At 38.8% G+C, this 13,360-nt stretch overlaps 1 protein-coding gene across 2 annotated transcripts in view; it reads right to left on the bottom strand.

Annotated features, from left to right (window-relative positions):
* Positions 1-13,360, bottom strand: part of PIWIL2 (piwi like RNA-mediated gene silencing 2) — a 73,562-nt gene that overhangs the window by 58,904 nt on the left and 1,298 nt on the right. For both annotated transcript variants that reach the window (XM_059393027.1, XM_059393038.1), the window contains exons 2-9: positions 12,432-12,519; positions 12,141-12,279; positions 11,431-11,637; positions 10,718-10,828; positions 7,826-7,943; positions 6,401-6,525; positions 5,272-5,352; positions 4,857-4,970 (exon numbers count right to left, since the gene is read on the bottom strand). In XM_059393027.1, coding sequence (XP_059249010.1) covers positions 4,857-4,970; positions 5,272-5,352; positions 6,401-6,525; positions 7,826-7,943; positions 10,718-10,828; positions 11,431-11,637; positions 12,141-12,279; positions 12,432-12,519 — 983 coding nt within the window. The remainder of the gene's footprint in view (positions 1-4,856; positions 4,971-5,271; positions 5,353-6,400; positions 6,526-7,825; positions 7,944-10,717; positions 10,829-11,430; positions 11,638-12,140; positions 12,280-12,431; positions 12,520-13,360) is intronic.

Genomic DNA, 13,360 nt, shown 5'->3' with positions numbered 1-13,360 from the left:
TACGCCAAAGGCAGATGCTTATTCAACTAAGCCACCCAGGTGCCCCCATAAAATCCAGTTTTAGGGCACCTGGGTGGCTCAGTGGGTTAAAGCCTCTGCCTTCGGCTCAGGTCATGATCCCAAGGTCCTGGGATCGAGCCCCGAATCCGGCTCTCTGCTCAGCAGGGAACCTGCTTCCTCCTCTCTCTTTTTCTGCCTGCTTCTCTGCCTACTTGTGATCTCTGTCTGTCAAATAAATAAATAAAATCTTTAAGAAAAAATGCAGTTTTAAACCTGCTTAATACATCTATATCAACTCACCTCAGCAACCTACTTTTCCAAGCTATCCAACCAGAGTCATCCCCTTGTTTCTGTATATTGGCCAATCCGGGAACAACTTAATCCAATAAGCATCACAAGGAGTACTACTCAATCAACAACAGACTACCTTAGCAACCATGCTTCTGCTGCTTGCCCCTCTGCAAGACTGCTGTCCTGAACTCCATACCTCTCCAGTACTCTCTGTATGATCAGCAGTCTCTTCTCACTGCAATAAGCAATCAGCCTTCTCTTTATGTCAGACAGAACAGAGGTCTCATCATCCTTTGACATTTCTGGAGGTCTCACCATAGTAACTATGGAAGCTCTTCCTTGGCAAAACTCCTAGGTGTTTCATACCCACAGATGCACTCACTGGGTCCCTTGTGCTTAATCTGTCCTTCAGATCTGCTGCCACTGAGTCAATCCCAACAACTAGCTGAGCTCAGACTAGTTTCATTAGGCATTAGCTGCTTATCTAATGCGCTTTCAGGTTGGAAGTCATTGTTTGGACCCAGGTCTTTTTATGAGGTCTTCAGAATTTGTTTTGAAGAAATTTAATTTGAAAAGTATTTTTGCCATTAACTTGATTACTCTTTATCTGCTTACTTTGCTTTTGTTGTTATTTGTCTATATGCATAAAATCTTCTTTCACGTGTTTTTGCTTTGTTCTGCATTTCCTTATTTCTGTTAAATGTACAAGAGAGTGTTCTATAGGGAATAAATGGAGGCATAAGCCAGATAATTCTCTAAACCAAGCCAATCTATTCCAGAGACATCACAGTTGGAGGTCCATTCGATCAGAGACCAATTTGTAAAAAAGCAAGTGGTCAAACATTAGGAAGGCACTTCTTGTCTTGGCAATTTTGTGAAACAAGATCACTGTGTTTATTTAGTTCAAATTCCAGGGTCAATGATAGTTGGGTCACTGATCTCATGGCTCTTCCTATCTGTGTTTGGAACCTGAAATATGGTTCACAAACAACACATCCTTAGACAGCTTTAGTGCTTCTCCTTCTTGTTGTCACAGGTTTGCCTCTGCCAAGGTTTGCCTCTGCCTCAAACACCCTGGGAGAATTTCTGTTTCCAATATAAAGGTGTACCATAGTTCTAATTCTGGCACTTTCCTTAGCAAAGGTAAAAATAAAATCACAGTGTCCAAAGTGTACACAGTACATTCTCCAGTATCATATGCTGGATCATAAAACCTCAGTGAATATAAAGGACAAAAATAATACAAAGTGAGTTCTCCGATCACAACAGAAGAAAATTCAGGAAACTCACATACATGTGGAAAGTGAACACACTCCCTTAAATCATCAAGGGGTCAAATAAGAAATCACAAGGTAAATTAGAAAATACTCCGTTAGATATAAATGAAAACACAACATACCAGAACATACAGCTACAACATTACTTGAAGGAAAATTTATAGCTGTAAAAACCTATATTAGAAAGAAAAAATGTCCCAAATAAACTAACCTTCCACCTTAAGAAGTCTTTTTTTTTTTAAAGATTTTATTTATTTATTTGACAGAGATCACAAGCAGGCAGAGAGGCAGGCAGAGAGAGAGAAGGAAGCAGGCTCCCCGCTGAGCAGACAGCCTGATGCGGAGCTCGATCCCAGGACCCTGAGATCATGACCTGAACTGAAGGCAGAGGCTTTAACCTACTGAGCCACCCAGGCTCCCCTAACCTTCCATCTTAAGACACTGGAAAGAGAAAAGCAAACTAAATCTTAAGTATGCAAAAGGAAGGAAATAATGAGTATTAAGAGTGGAAATTAATGAAATAGATAACAGAAAAATACAGTCAACAAAACTAAAACACTAGCTTTTTGAAAAGGTCAACAACACTAACAAACCTTTAGCTAGACCACCTATGAAAAAAGGAGACTCAGGTTTCTAAAATCTGGGATGAAGGAGGGGACATTACAACTGGGCTCATAGAAATAAGAACTGTAAGGGAACACTGATGGCAGTATGCCAACAAACTAGATAAACTAAATGAGCTGGACAAACTCTCAGAAAAAGACAAATTACCAAAACTGACCCAAAAATAGAAAATCTAAATAAATATCTAACAATACAGACACTGAATTAGTAACTTAAAAATTGCACACAAAAAACCCCCAAAACCCAGATGGCTTCTCTGTCAAATTTCTACCAAGCATTCAAAGGAAAATGAATTCCAATCCTTCATAAACACTCTCAAAAAACAGAAGAGGAAGGAAACACTTTCCAACTCTTTCTTTAAGACCAATATTACCCAGATATCAACACCAGACAAACGTAACACAAGAAAAATACAGATTCTGCTTAGGAATATGGAAAAAAATCCTCAACAAAATATAAGCAAACCAAAAACCAGCAACATAAAGAAAAAAATTATACATCACGAACAAGTGGGATTTATCCCAGGAATGCAAGGTTGATTTAATATTGAAAAATCAATTTAAAAAGCAGGATGTTTTGGGTTTTTTTTAAATGATCAAAACCCAATTCCCTTTCATGATAAGAACACTCAATAAACTAGGAATAAAATGGAATTTCCTCAATCTGATAAAGGGCATCTACAAAAAACTCACAGCTAATATACTTACTGATGAAAGACTAGATGGATATTTTCTTCCTAATATCAGGAAAAGAGGACAAGGATGTCCACTCTCACCACTTTTTTTTTTCCTGGTTGAACTGTCTTTATTAACAAAGGGAATATCCAAGAACACTACATTGAGGAGGGGCGGGGCCAGGGCTTTTTTCCCCCCTCACTTTCTCCACTCCTATTCAACATTGTACTAGAGGTTCTAGCAGGATAACTCAGCAAGAAAAAGAAATAAAAGAGATCCAGATTCGAAAGGAAGAAATAAAAATATCTTTATTTGCAGATGACATGATCTCCTATATAGAAATCCCAAAGAATCCATGATCAAACTGTTTTAAGGAGTACTTGGTTCTGTGTGGATCCTTAGAAGGATGCTATTGAAGGATCACAGAATTTAGGACAGGAAATCTTTTTTTTTTCCCTAAGATTTTTTATTTATTTATAAGACAGAGAGAGAGAGAGGGAGCACAAGCAAAAAGGGAGAAGCAGGCTTCCTACTGAGCATAATAAATTGTTTTAACTAATAAATGACTTCACAGGGGCTTTAGGATACAAGATTGATACTAAAAAAAAAAATCAGTTGTTTTTCTATACACTTGCAAGGAACAAACCAAAAATGAAATTTTAAAAAATCCATTTACAAATGCATCAAAGAGGGGCTCCTAGGTGGCTCAGTGGGTTAAGCCGCTGCCTTCGGCTCAGGTCATGATCTCAGGGTCCTGGGATCGAGTCCCGCATCGGGCTCTCTGCTCAGCAGAGAGCCTGCTTCCCTCTCTCTCTCTCTGCCTGCCTCTCCATCTACTTGTGATTTCTCTCTGTCAAATAAATACATAAAATCTTCGAAAAAAAAAAAACAAATGCATCAAAGAGAATAAAATACTTAGGAATAATTGCAAAACCTATACTCTGAAATCCACAAAACATTGTTGAATTAGTGTTAAGTACATATAAAATTATATACTTAGAAAATGAAGATAATTTTTTAAAAGATTTTATTTATTTATTTGGCAGAGAGAGATCACAAGTAGGCAGAGAGAAAGGCAGAGAGAGAGGAAGGGAAGTAGGTTTCCTGCTGAGCAGAGAGCCTGATGTGGGGCTCCATCCCAGGACCCTGGGATCATGACCCGAGCTGAAGGCACAGTCTCAACCCACTGAGCTACCCAGGCACCCCAAAGATAATTTTTATATGCAAAATAAGCCATTGTGCAGGTAACAAAACCAATCCTACACATACTACATAATTCACTTATCAACAGCTTTTGCGTAGTAATAAAATATGACAACTTTAATGAAAGTAAAACTTTAATAAAAATAAATTTCACTAAATGGAAAAATATGCCTTACTTGTGAATAGGAAGATTCACTGAACATTCTCCCCAGTTGATGCCAAATAAAATGCCAGTTGACTTTTTTTCTTACTTTCATTAAATTAGTCAAAGGATCACATGCAAAAATAAATGGGTGGCATTTACTATGAAAATTCTGAAAACAGATTCCTTGACAAATATTTAAAGCTAATAAAATTACAATAACTAAAACACTGTTTTAACAGTATCACACTGATTTTAATCATGGATCAAAATAGAATATTCAGAAATAAATCCAAGTATTTTTATTTTTATTTATTTATTTTTAGATCCCATTTATTTATTTGACAGAAAGAGCGACAGAGCACAAACAGGGAGAGCAGCAGAGGAAGAGGGAGAGGCAGGCTACCAGATGAGCAGGGCACCAGATGTGGGATTTAATCCCAGGACCCTGGAATCACAAGCGAGTGAGCGAGCTGAAGGCAGACTATCAACAACTCAGCCAACCAGGTGCCCCTACATTTAGTATTCTTAATCTGTTCTACAATTTAAAATCTAAACACAACAATGGCCAATCTGTATTCAGCTATTGCTGAACTTTCCAGAAAATTGTTAGCTTGTTAAAAGTAAATACCATCATTCACTCACATGACATCCAGTACTGAATCATTCCGAATGACCTTATGGGAGACATCAGCTAGGAGAAAAAGACCTCCATCTGTCCTTCGGATGCTAGCTGCATAGCCTGGCCAGATCTGCAACCTGAAGAGACAAGAGAGCTTTACCTCAGGGTTCTAAAAAAACCACAGATACTTCCAAGCTGCCATTTGAAATGGTTGAGCAAATACCGCCCCCCTCCCCAGTAATAGTGAGAAAGCACCACGAAACAAAGTAAGGCAACATCTTTGTGAACTTACTAAAAAACTAAACTTGGAACAGATTTAATTGATAGATTGTATTTACAATCATAAAATACTGTTGAGATTTCTGTACTACATATGGTAATCACAATGAAAAAATTGTTTCCAGAACATTCAAAAGTGAGGAAAAGAACACCACTGACCTGTGTTGCTGTAGTACCATAGCACTTGTAGGGTCATAAAAGTTTCTCCCCACAAGCTTCATATCTAAAAGTTTCATTACCCTGAAATGAAGAGCAAAAATGGGTCTTCTAGAGAAGAATAAAAAAAATTCAAGCTCAACTACTCTGAATTGTATTTTCCATTTTTTTTTCTGTATTTTCCTTTTGAAGCCTAAAGTGTCAGAATTGTTGGTGCCCTTTGCACAATACACCATTTAGACTCAGAATACTGTTGCCAAAAGAAAAAGGAAAAGAAAAGAAAAGAAAAATTATGGAAGTGTTTAGCTTGAGGTAAATACAACTGACAACAGCTTGTCCTACATACTGGGTGACCAAGTTGATTTTCCAGGTTCAATTTACATTATTTCTCACCATTAACTAAAAAGAATGCAAGAGTCAATTTCTGTTTGTAAAGAAGTCTGTTCTTGGCACTTCACCTTTCTAAGGAGAAATCGAGTTTTGTGTTTCACTTAAAAAGAGGTGGTGTAGGAGTAAGTTTTATGAAAATCTAGGTCTTATAAAAAGTAAAAACAATTATGAGCTGTGTGAATCTAAAAATCAAGAGACGTGGAAAAAAATTCTTCAAGCAAAAATTTTTGCTCACTACCACATTAAGTAGCCCCATCAGTAACAACATGAAATTATGCAATATAAACATCTGCTTTTATTTTTTTTTTAAGATTTTATTTATTTATTTGACAGAGAGAAATCACAAGTAGATGGAGAGGCAGGCAGAGAGAGAGGAAGGGAAGCAGGCTCCCTGCTGAGCAGAGAGCCCGATGTGGGACTCGATCCCAGGACCCTGAGATCATGACCTGAGCCGAAGGCAGTGGCTTAACCCACTGAGCCACCCAGGCGCCCCTAAACATCTGCTTTTAAAGTTCACAAATGATTCCAAAGGAACCCAACCAGCCACCTGAATCATTTTACCCAAATCTTACTAATCATTTAACATAACTTTTCAATAAGTTAGCCTCGATACCATCCACTTATTTATTAAATGTTTCCAAACTCATCTTTATATGTGTGTGGTATAACACCGTCCAAGCTTCTTGAAGAGCACTGTTACAAATATAAGACTGAGATTAAAGAAAATAAGCTGTTTCCTCACCGACGGAAAACAACATTGTAGAAGGGAATGCACAAGTCGGAACAGGGCTCCAGGATCTTTGTCAACTGAATCTTAATGTTGATATCTGTGCCATCAGTTTTCCTTTGACTTTTTAGCTCAAGAACCTAACAAATAAGTATATGCAAGTTAAAAAAAAAAAAAAAAAGACAAAAACTACCAAGCCCTAATCTAATTCAATCGTGTTCTAGAAAATACTAAAATATATTTTCTTTTTTTTTTTAAAGATTTTATTTATTTATTTGACAGAGAGAGATCACAAGTAGGCAGAGAGACAGGCAGAGAGAGAGAGGAGGAAGCAGGCTCCCCGCCAAGCAGAGAGCTCGATGCGGGACTCGATCCCAGGACCTTGAGATCATGACCCAAGCCGAAGGCAGCGGCTTAACCCACTGAGCCACCCAGGCGCCCTGAAATATATTTTCTACTTGCCCCTTATTTTGCCTGTCCACACTGGCCCAAATCATAGCATAACAACTAGGATTTAAAAAAAGATTTTGGTGGGGCACTTGGGTGGCTCAGCGGGTTGAGCCTCTGCCTTTGGCTCAGGTCATGATCTCAGGGTCCTGGGATCGAGTCCTACACATCGGGGCTCTCTGCTCAGCAAGGGGGCTTGCTGCCCTCACTCCTCGCCCCAACCCTCTATCTGCTGCTCTGCCTACGTTGTTCTCTCTTTCTGTCAAATAAATAAATAAAATCTTTTTTTTTTTTTTTAAAGATTTTATTTATTTATTTGACAGAGAGAGATGACAAGTAGATGGAGAGAGAGGCAGGCAGAGAGAGAGAGAGGGAAGCAGGCTCCCCGCCGAGCAGAGAGCCCGATATGGGACTTGATCCCAGGACCCTGAGATCGTGACCCGAGCCGAAGGCAGCGGCCCAAACCACTGAGCCACCCAGGCGCCCCAATAAATAAAATCTTAAAAAAAAAAAGATTTTGGTAAGAGGACTGACTAGCAATAGATGCCTTTCCACCATTCTCTGTCACTGAGGTCAAAGGTTTCCAACCACTCCTCTTATGTGAGAAGAAACTTCTTGAAGAATTCAGATGAAAGTCTTTTTAGTCTGACATTTCTTTTTTTTTTTTTAAGATTTTATTTATTTATTTGACAGAGAGACCATAAGTAGGCAGAGAGGCAGGCAGAGAGAGAGGGGGGAAGCCGGTTCCCCACTAAGCAGAAAGCCTGATGCAGGACTTGAGACCAGGACCCCAAGATCATGACCTGGACATTTAACCCACTGAGCCACACATGCATCCCTTGTCTGACATTTCTTTGTTATGGAAAAGCCTGTCTTTCCTCTAAGAATAGCTAAGTAAAATTCAAACATCAGGATGTCTATGATTTTCTACCACTCAAAGTGCCAGAACTCTCTTAGGTTTCAATCCAAAATCTATTTCCTCTTTGGTCTTACTTGTTGAAGTTTAATAGGCAGATAGAGAATGGACCCATCAAAAGCAGTAACATTTCCGGTGACAGCTTGATGGTCCTTCAACATGCCAAACCTCATGCTTTTGCACTCCACATTGGGGCTAGAAGACAATAGAGAGGATTTACTTCAATTTGCTTAATTGGCCAGCAATCTTTACTACTGCTCTGTTTCAGGTTTGGTAGAGAACCAGTCAATCGTAACTACTGCCCCATCTAGTGGTCATATTAAAATTCAACTATATTGACTATGAAAGGAATTTCAACCCAATACCTGCTCACAGGGAAAAAACCTGTATTTTCACCACCCAAAGAGAACTGCCTTAACATGCCAGTGTACCTTCTTCCTGACTTTGGACAAGAGGTCAGAAAACTTCCTCAGTAAAGGGCATGATAGCAAATATTTTAGTCTTTACAGGCCATATAGTCTCTACTCAATTTGGCCCACATGCATGAAAGCATCATGGACAATATGAAAACCAATGCCTGATTATGTTCCAGTAAAGTTTTTTTTTTTTTTTTTTTTTAAAGATTTTCTTTATTTATTTGTCAGAGAGAGAGCGAGCGAGAGCGAGCACAGGCAGAGTCAGAGGGAGAAGCAGGCTCCCTGCGGAGCAAGGAGCCCGATGTGGGACTCGATCCCAGGACGCTGGGATCACGACCTGAGCTGAAGGCAGCTGCTTAACCAACTGAGCCACCCAGGCGTCCCTGTTCCAGTAAAGTTTTATTATGAAACAGGCAGCGGGCCAGATTTGCCCTGCAGGACAGCCATACTCTTACTCTGCCAATCCCTGCTCTAGAGGCTGCAGAAATAATACACTTTATTTTATTTTTTTTTTAAAGATTTTATTTATTTATTTGACAGACAGAGATCACAAGTAGGCAGAGAGGCAGGCAGAGAGAGAGGGGGAGGCAGGCTCCCTGCTGAGCAGAGAGCCCGATGTGGGGCTCGATCCCAGGACCCTGGGATCACGACCTGAGCTGAAGGCAGAGGCTTTAACCCACTGAGCCACCCAGGCGCCCCAATAATACACTTTAAAAATAACTTTTTTTTCACTTGTGGCAATTTCTACTTTTTATTGATTCATTGTCAACAAATCTTACAGCTTTGAAAAGCTTCAGTAGCTACTTAGTACATTTGTACTATGTACAAATGTCCCATTTCAGATCAATAACATAAATCCTTGTTGTACAACTATAAAGTTTAAACAAATCTAAGGCTAAAAAGGGTTAAGTATGTTCAAGTACATGATGAAAGATTAAAAAATCAATCAGTAATCCAATACAGCTGTCCCCAAAAGTAAACTTTCATATGCTAGTATCACATTTCAAAATGCTTCTCCAAAAATTCATCTACATGAATGGTGCTATGCCCTAAACACAGTATTTTAAATTGTCTCTCTGGACTTCCTTCACATAATACAAGGAAAGCCATAGGATAACCAGTCCACTACAATACATCTTCTCAGTATCCTCTCAATGGTCTGGCATGCTCTTTATATCATGGCTTCAAAGGTCCACACCTATGATCTTGAAATTTATAGAATCCATGTCTTCTCCACCATCCAGTCAATGGAGAGACCTGTGAGGACTCACATTCCTTTCTGCTTCATTAACATTTGTCAATCCATTTCCAGAAAAAGGTTCTTCCCTTTCATTAATGCTTATCTGTTTATGTTCCAGAGCAGGCCCATTTCCACTACCCTTCCCTCTCATGGGTTCAATTTCACCCTTTTATTTTTTTAGCTCCTTCTCTTTACCTACCACATGTGCTCAGCTTTAAAACAATCTTGCTACTCTCTTGAATTATCAATCCATTTCTCATTTCTCTTATATACTTGTTATGTAAGTGGCCAATTCACTGGCTATTTCCCATTGCCTGTGCGCTCCTTGGTTCCTTTAGTCTAGTTTTTTCTCCATAACTCTAACAAAGCTACTAGAAAATCAGCAAGGGTGTTCTTCAGTAAATTCAGTAACTTTTTTTTCTAAGGCCAAAATCAACTGCCTCCTCTTCATTCAAAGGAACTGTCTTTTGTCTTTATAATTTATCTTCAGGATATTTCCCGTAACTGTTCCTTTCTTTTCTCCTTCACTCCACTTACTTCTTACACCAATTAGCACCTGTGCTTCAAAAATCAGTCTTCCATCTTCCTATTTTCTCTCCACAGATACTCCAAAACACTCATTCATTTTCACAACTCCAGCTAATATTCTCTAGCTAATGACTCTCCTGAGATTTTAACATAGGACTTGAATTCACAACCATGAAATCAAGACCTGAGCTGAGATCAAGAACTGGATGCTTAACAACTGAACCACTCAAGTGCTCCCTTCCTGAGATTTGAAAAGAGAACACAAACTGACATGGATTCTTAATTTTTAAGAAGTATGAGAAATATTGAAGGTATAAGATTAATGTTATTCTGATTTTTTCACCCTCAAATTTCACCCTAGACTGTCACTGGAGAGCCATTGTTATGATATGAGACTTATGCAAGCAGGGTCCAGGTTTTGTGGGGTGTGGGTCTTGTACCAGTGGGGTGGGAGGAGTTTCCCTTTAAGAACAGGAATATAAAATTGCACATATAAAATGGGTTAAAATATTATGGAAGGGGTCTATGCAAGTAAAAGGCCCTGACCTTAAGTTTCACCAACTTCACAGCAAATCCGCCTTACAGGTGTATAAAGTGGCACCTACTAAGTTAAAACCTGAAATGGTAATAGACCTAAACACGAATAACTTAATTTATCACAAGGATCTGAGTTTGTGGAGGGACATTCATCAGGATTCACAGAGAAAAGTACTCAGTTATCACAGGGAAAATATTTCATTAATTTTCTCTAAAAAGTGAATATATAGAAAAAAAGGTGTGCATACCTGAAAGTCACATGATATTGATAAACTGCTTCATTATGACACTGTATTTTGATAAGGTTCAATCCCAAAGATTGTGGTGTTCCTTTTGAGCCTTGCTTCACAAAAAGCTCTCTGGAAAATAAAACCATGTATATATGTCAAAAACAAAAATGCAAACAACTCATGCCACAAATTTAAAAAGAGAAAAAAAAAAACACACTGACTCAAGTAATACCTTACACTTAGCTTACACAAGTCATACAATAACAAGCTTTGAAGGCTAGAGACTAAGTTCGTAGCAATCGCTAGAGAAGCAAGATCACCGTCTGCCTTGGTAATATCAATGGAATAACTGAGGCCAGCTAACTAAGAACACAAGAATTAGTTCCACTAAAAAGATGAACTGTTGAAATATCTTTCCTAGATGATTTCCTAATCTTTGATGTGACAAAGAACTGGCTATGTCTGAATTGAGAAGGAAATGAAAAATCATTTGAAGCTACTCTCTGGTACATACTACCTAAAGTATCAACCCCGTTTCACTTCATCAGGAATTCTCCCACCTCTTTGTTATTCTCCCCACTGGCACAAACCCCCAAAAACAAAATAAACAACCTTGAAGTACCTACCACCCACAAAGGCTTTTAGACACAACAGAAAGAATGTTTACAATATTATGAGGAGGCCTCCTCCCACATCATTATCAAGCAGAGAAGGTGGTACTCCAGACTTACTTTTCCTTGTGTTCTACAGTTCCAAGTAAAGAGTGATCCAGAGGGTGTGGTGAGGATTGGGGCAGAGGTGGTGGTGATGACAGCAGCGTAGGATCCCGAGAAGTCAGGCCGAGAGCACCAGGAGCCTTGTATACTCCTCTGCCTATACCACCAGCTGTTCTTCCCAAAGGTAAGAAAGATGTATCCGAATTCCCTCTTCCAAGCATTCTGAAATGTTGAAAAGAGAAGCAAATCAAGACTCTCTGAACCATGCTACTATCTATACCCCATCTAAATGATTCCTCCAAGTTTACATTCTTTTCCTGAAGGAGTCAGCAAAAGGGACCCAAATCTTGGGATTCTCTCCAGATCCAAATATGCCTATTTAACTCATTCACTAATTGCTATTAATACTGACTCTCAAAGTCAATTCCCATGGGCAGAATTGAGATGGAAGAGTGAATCAGTCAGGTTAAAGAACCACCAGAACCATGTTAACATAATAGGGCAAATGGAGTTATAAACTGCCCAGCAAAGGACTGCTTTTTACCCTTTTCCTGTGACTGACTGGATCAGTGGCTACTGATTATTCTTGGAAAATATCCATTCTTTAATATAAAACCATGCACTGTTTATAAGATAATATGACCCTTTTCAGAGTTTCTCTTTGGGCTTATAGAGAGATATTGCATCTGAATCTGACAATTACCCTTGAAAGCAACTTTACCCACCTATTCCAACCAACGCAGGCCTCTGCTATCTTGCTACCCCCAGTTGCCAACACAGAAGGATCCGGAAAAGTGGGATGGGTTTCTTCTTTGTCCTTGCGCACCATACTGGTAGACAAACCTCGACCTAAAATGCCTCTACCTGGATGGAAGGGCCAAAACCCAACTATCATTGTGAGATGAAGGTATTATAAAGTGCAATTTTTTTTTTAAGATAAATTGTATGTCTTTGAGAACAAAGCAATCATACATACACACTACCACACTTCTTTTTCAAGTTAGTTTTCTACATACCTAAAGAAGGTATTTCCCGTTTCAGAGGGGTCTGGGACACTGTCTCAAGGCCCAGTCCTCGGAACATAGAGACCAAACCTACAGATTCCTATAAAAAGTTAATAGGTAGAGTTACTCAAAAATATATTTCAACAGTTATTCTAAGATATGGAATGTGTTTCATTTCTAAGGTGAAATAACAGTGTTATTTCAATGACTGCATGTGAAACACATTCTGTAACACACGTAGTGAAGTATTTAAGAAGACATAATAAAGATGTTTCTAACAACAAGACGACTTCCAGAAACACTGATGGTGTTCTTAAAGTCTTGGTAAATAATAAAAATCATCTTTGAATGTTATACATGTTATAATAAAGAATAAAAGTACCTCATACAAATTACTTAAGTAGTTTTTTTATAGGTTGGAGGGGCACATGGAGACAGAGAATCTCAAGCAGATTCCATGCTCAGCATGGAGCCCAACACAGGGTTCGATCTCACAACCCTGAGATCACGACCTGAGCTGAAACCAAGAGTTGGAGCTTAAACAACTGAGCCACCCAGATGCCCCTTTAAGTAGTTTTAATAAATACTTTTAATAGTAATTATGTCATTGTAGGTTTTTAAGCATAAATACAAGTATAGTTCATGATTTGATGTACAGAGTAATTTTTTCTAGTTTGTTTCCTATATATCCAAGGTAACAAAGAACATGTGTACTAGCTAATAAATTTTCAGAAAAAAAACAGACCACTGGGGTGCCTGGGTGGCTCAGTGGGTGAAAACCTCTGCCTTCGGCTCAGGTCATGATCTCAGAGTTCTGGGATCAAGGCCCACATCGGGTTCTCTACTCTGCAGGAATCCTGCTTCCCCCTCTTTCTCTCTGCCTGCCTCTCTACCTACTTGTGATCTCTGTCTGTCAAATAAATAAATAAAATCTTTAAAAT

This window comes from Mustela nigripes, chromosome 1 (assembly GCF_022355385.1).
Source record: "Mustela nigripes isolate SB6536 chromosome 1, MUSNIG.SB6536, whole genome shotgun sequence".
Taxonomy (NCBI): Eukaryota; Metazoa; Chordata; class Mammalia; order Carnivora; family Mustelidae; genus Mustela; species Mustela nigripes.
This window is presented reverse-complemented; position numbering and strand designations above follow the sequence as displayed.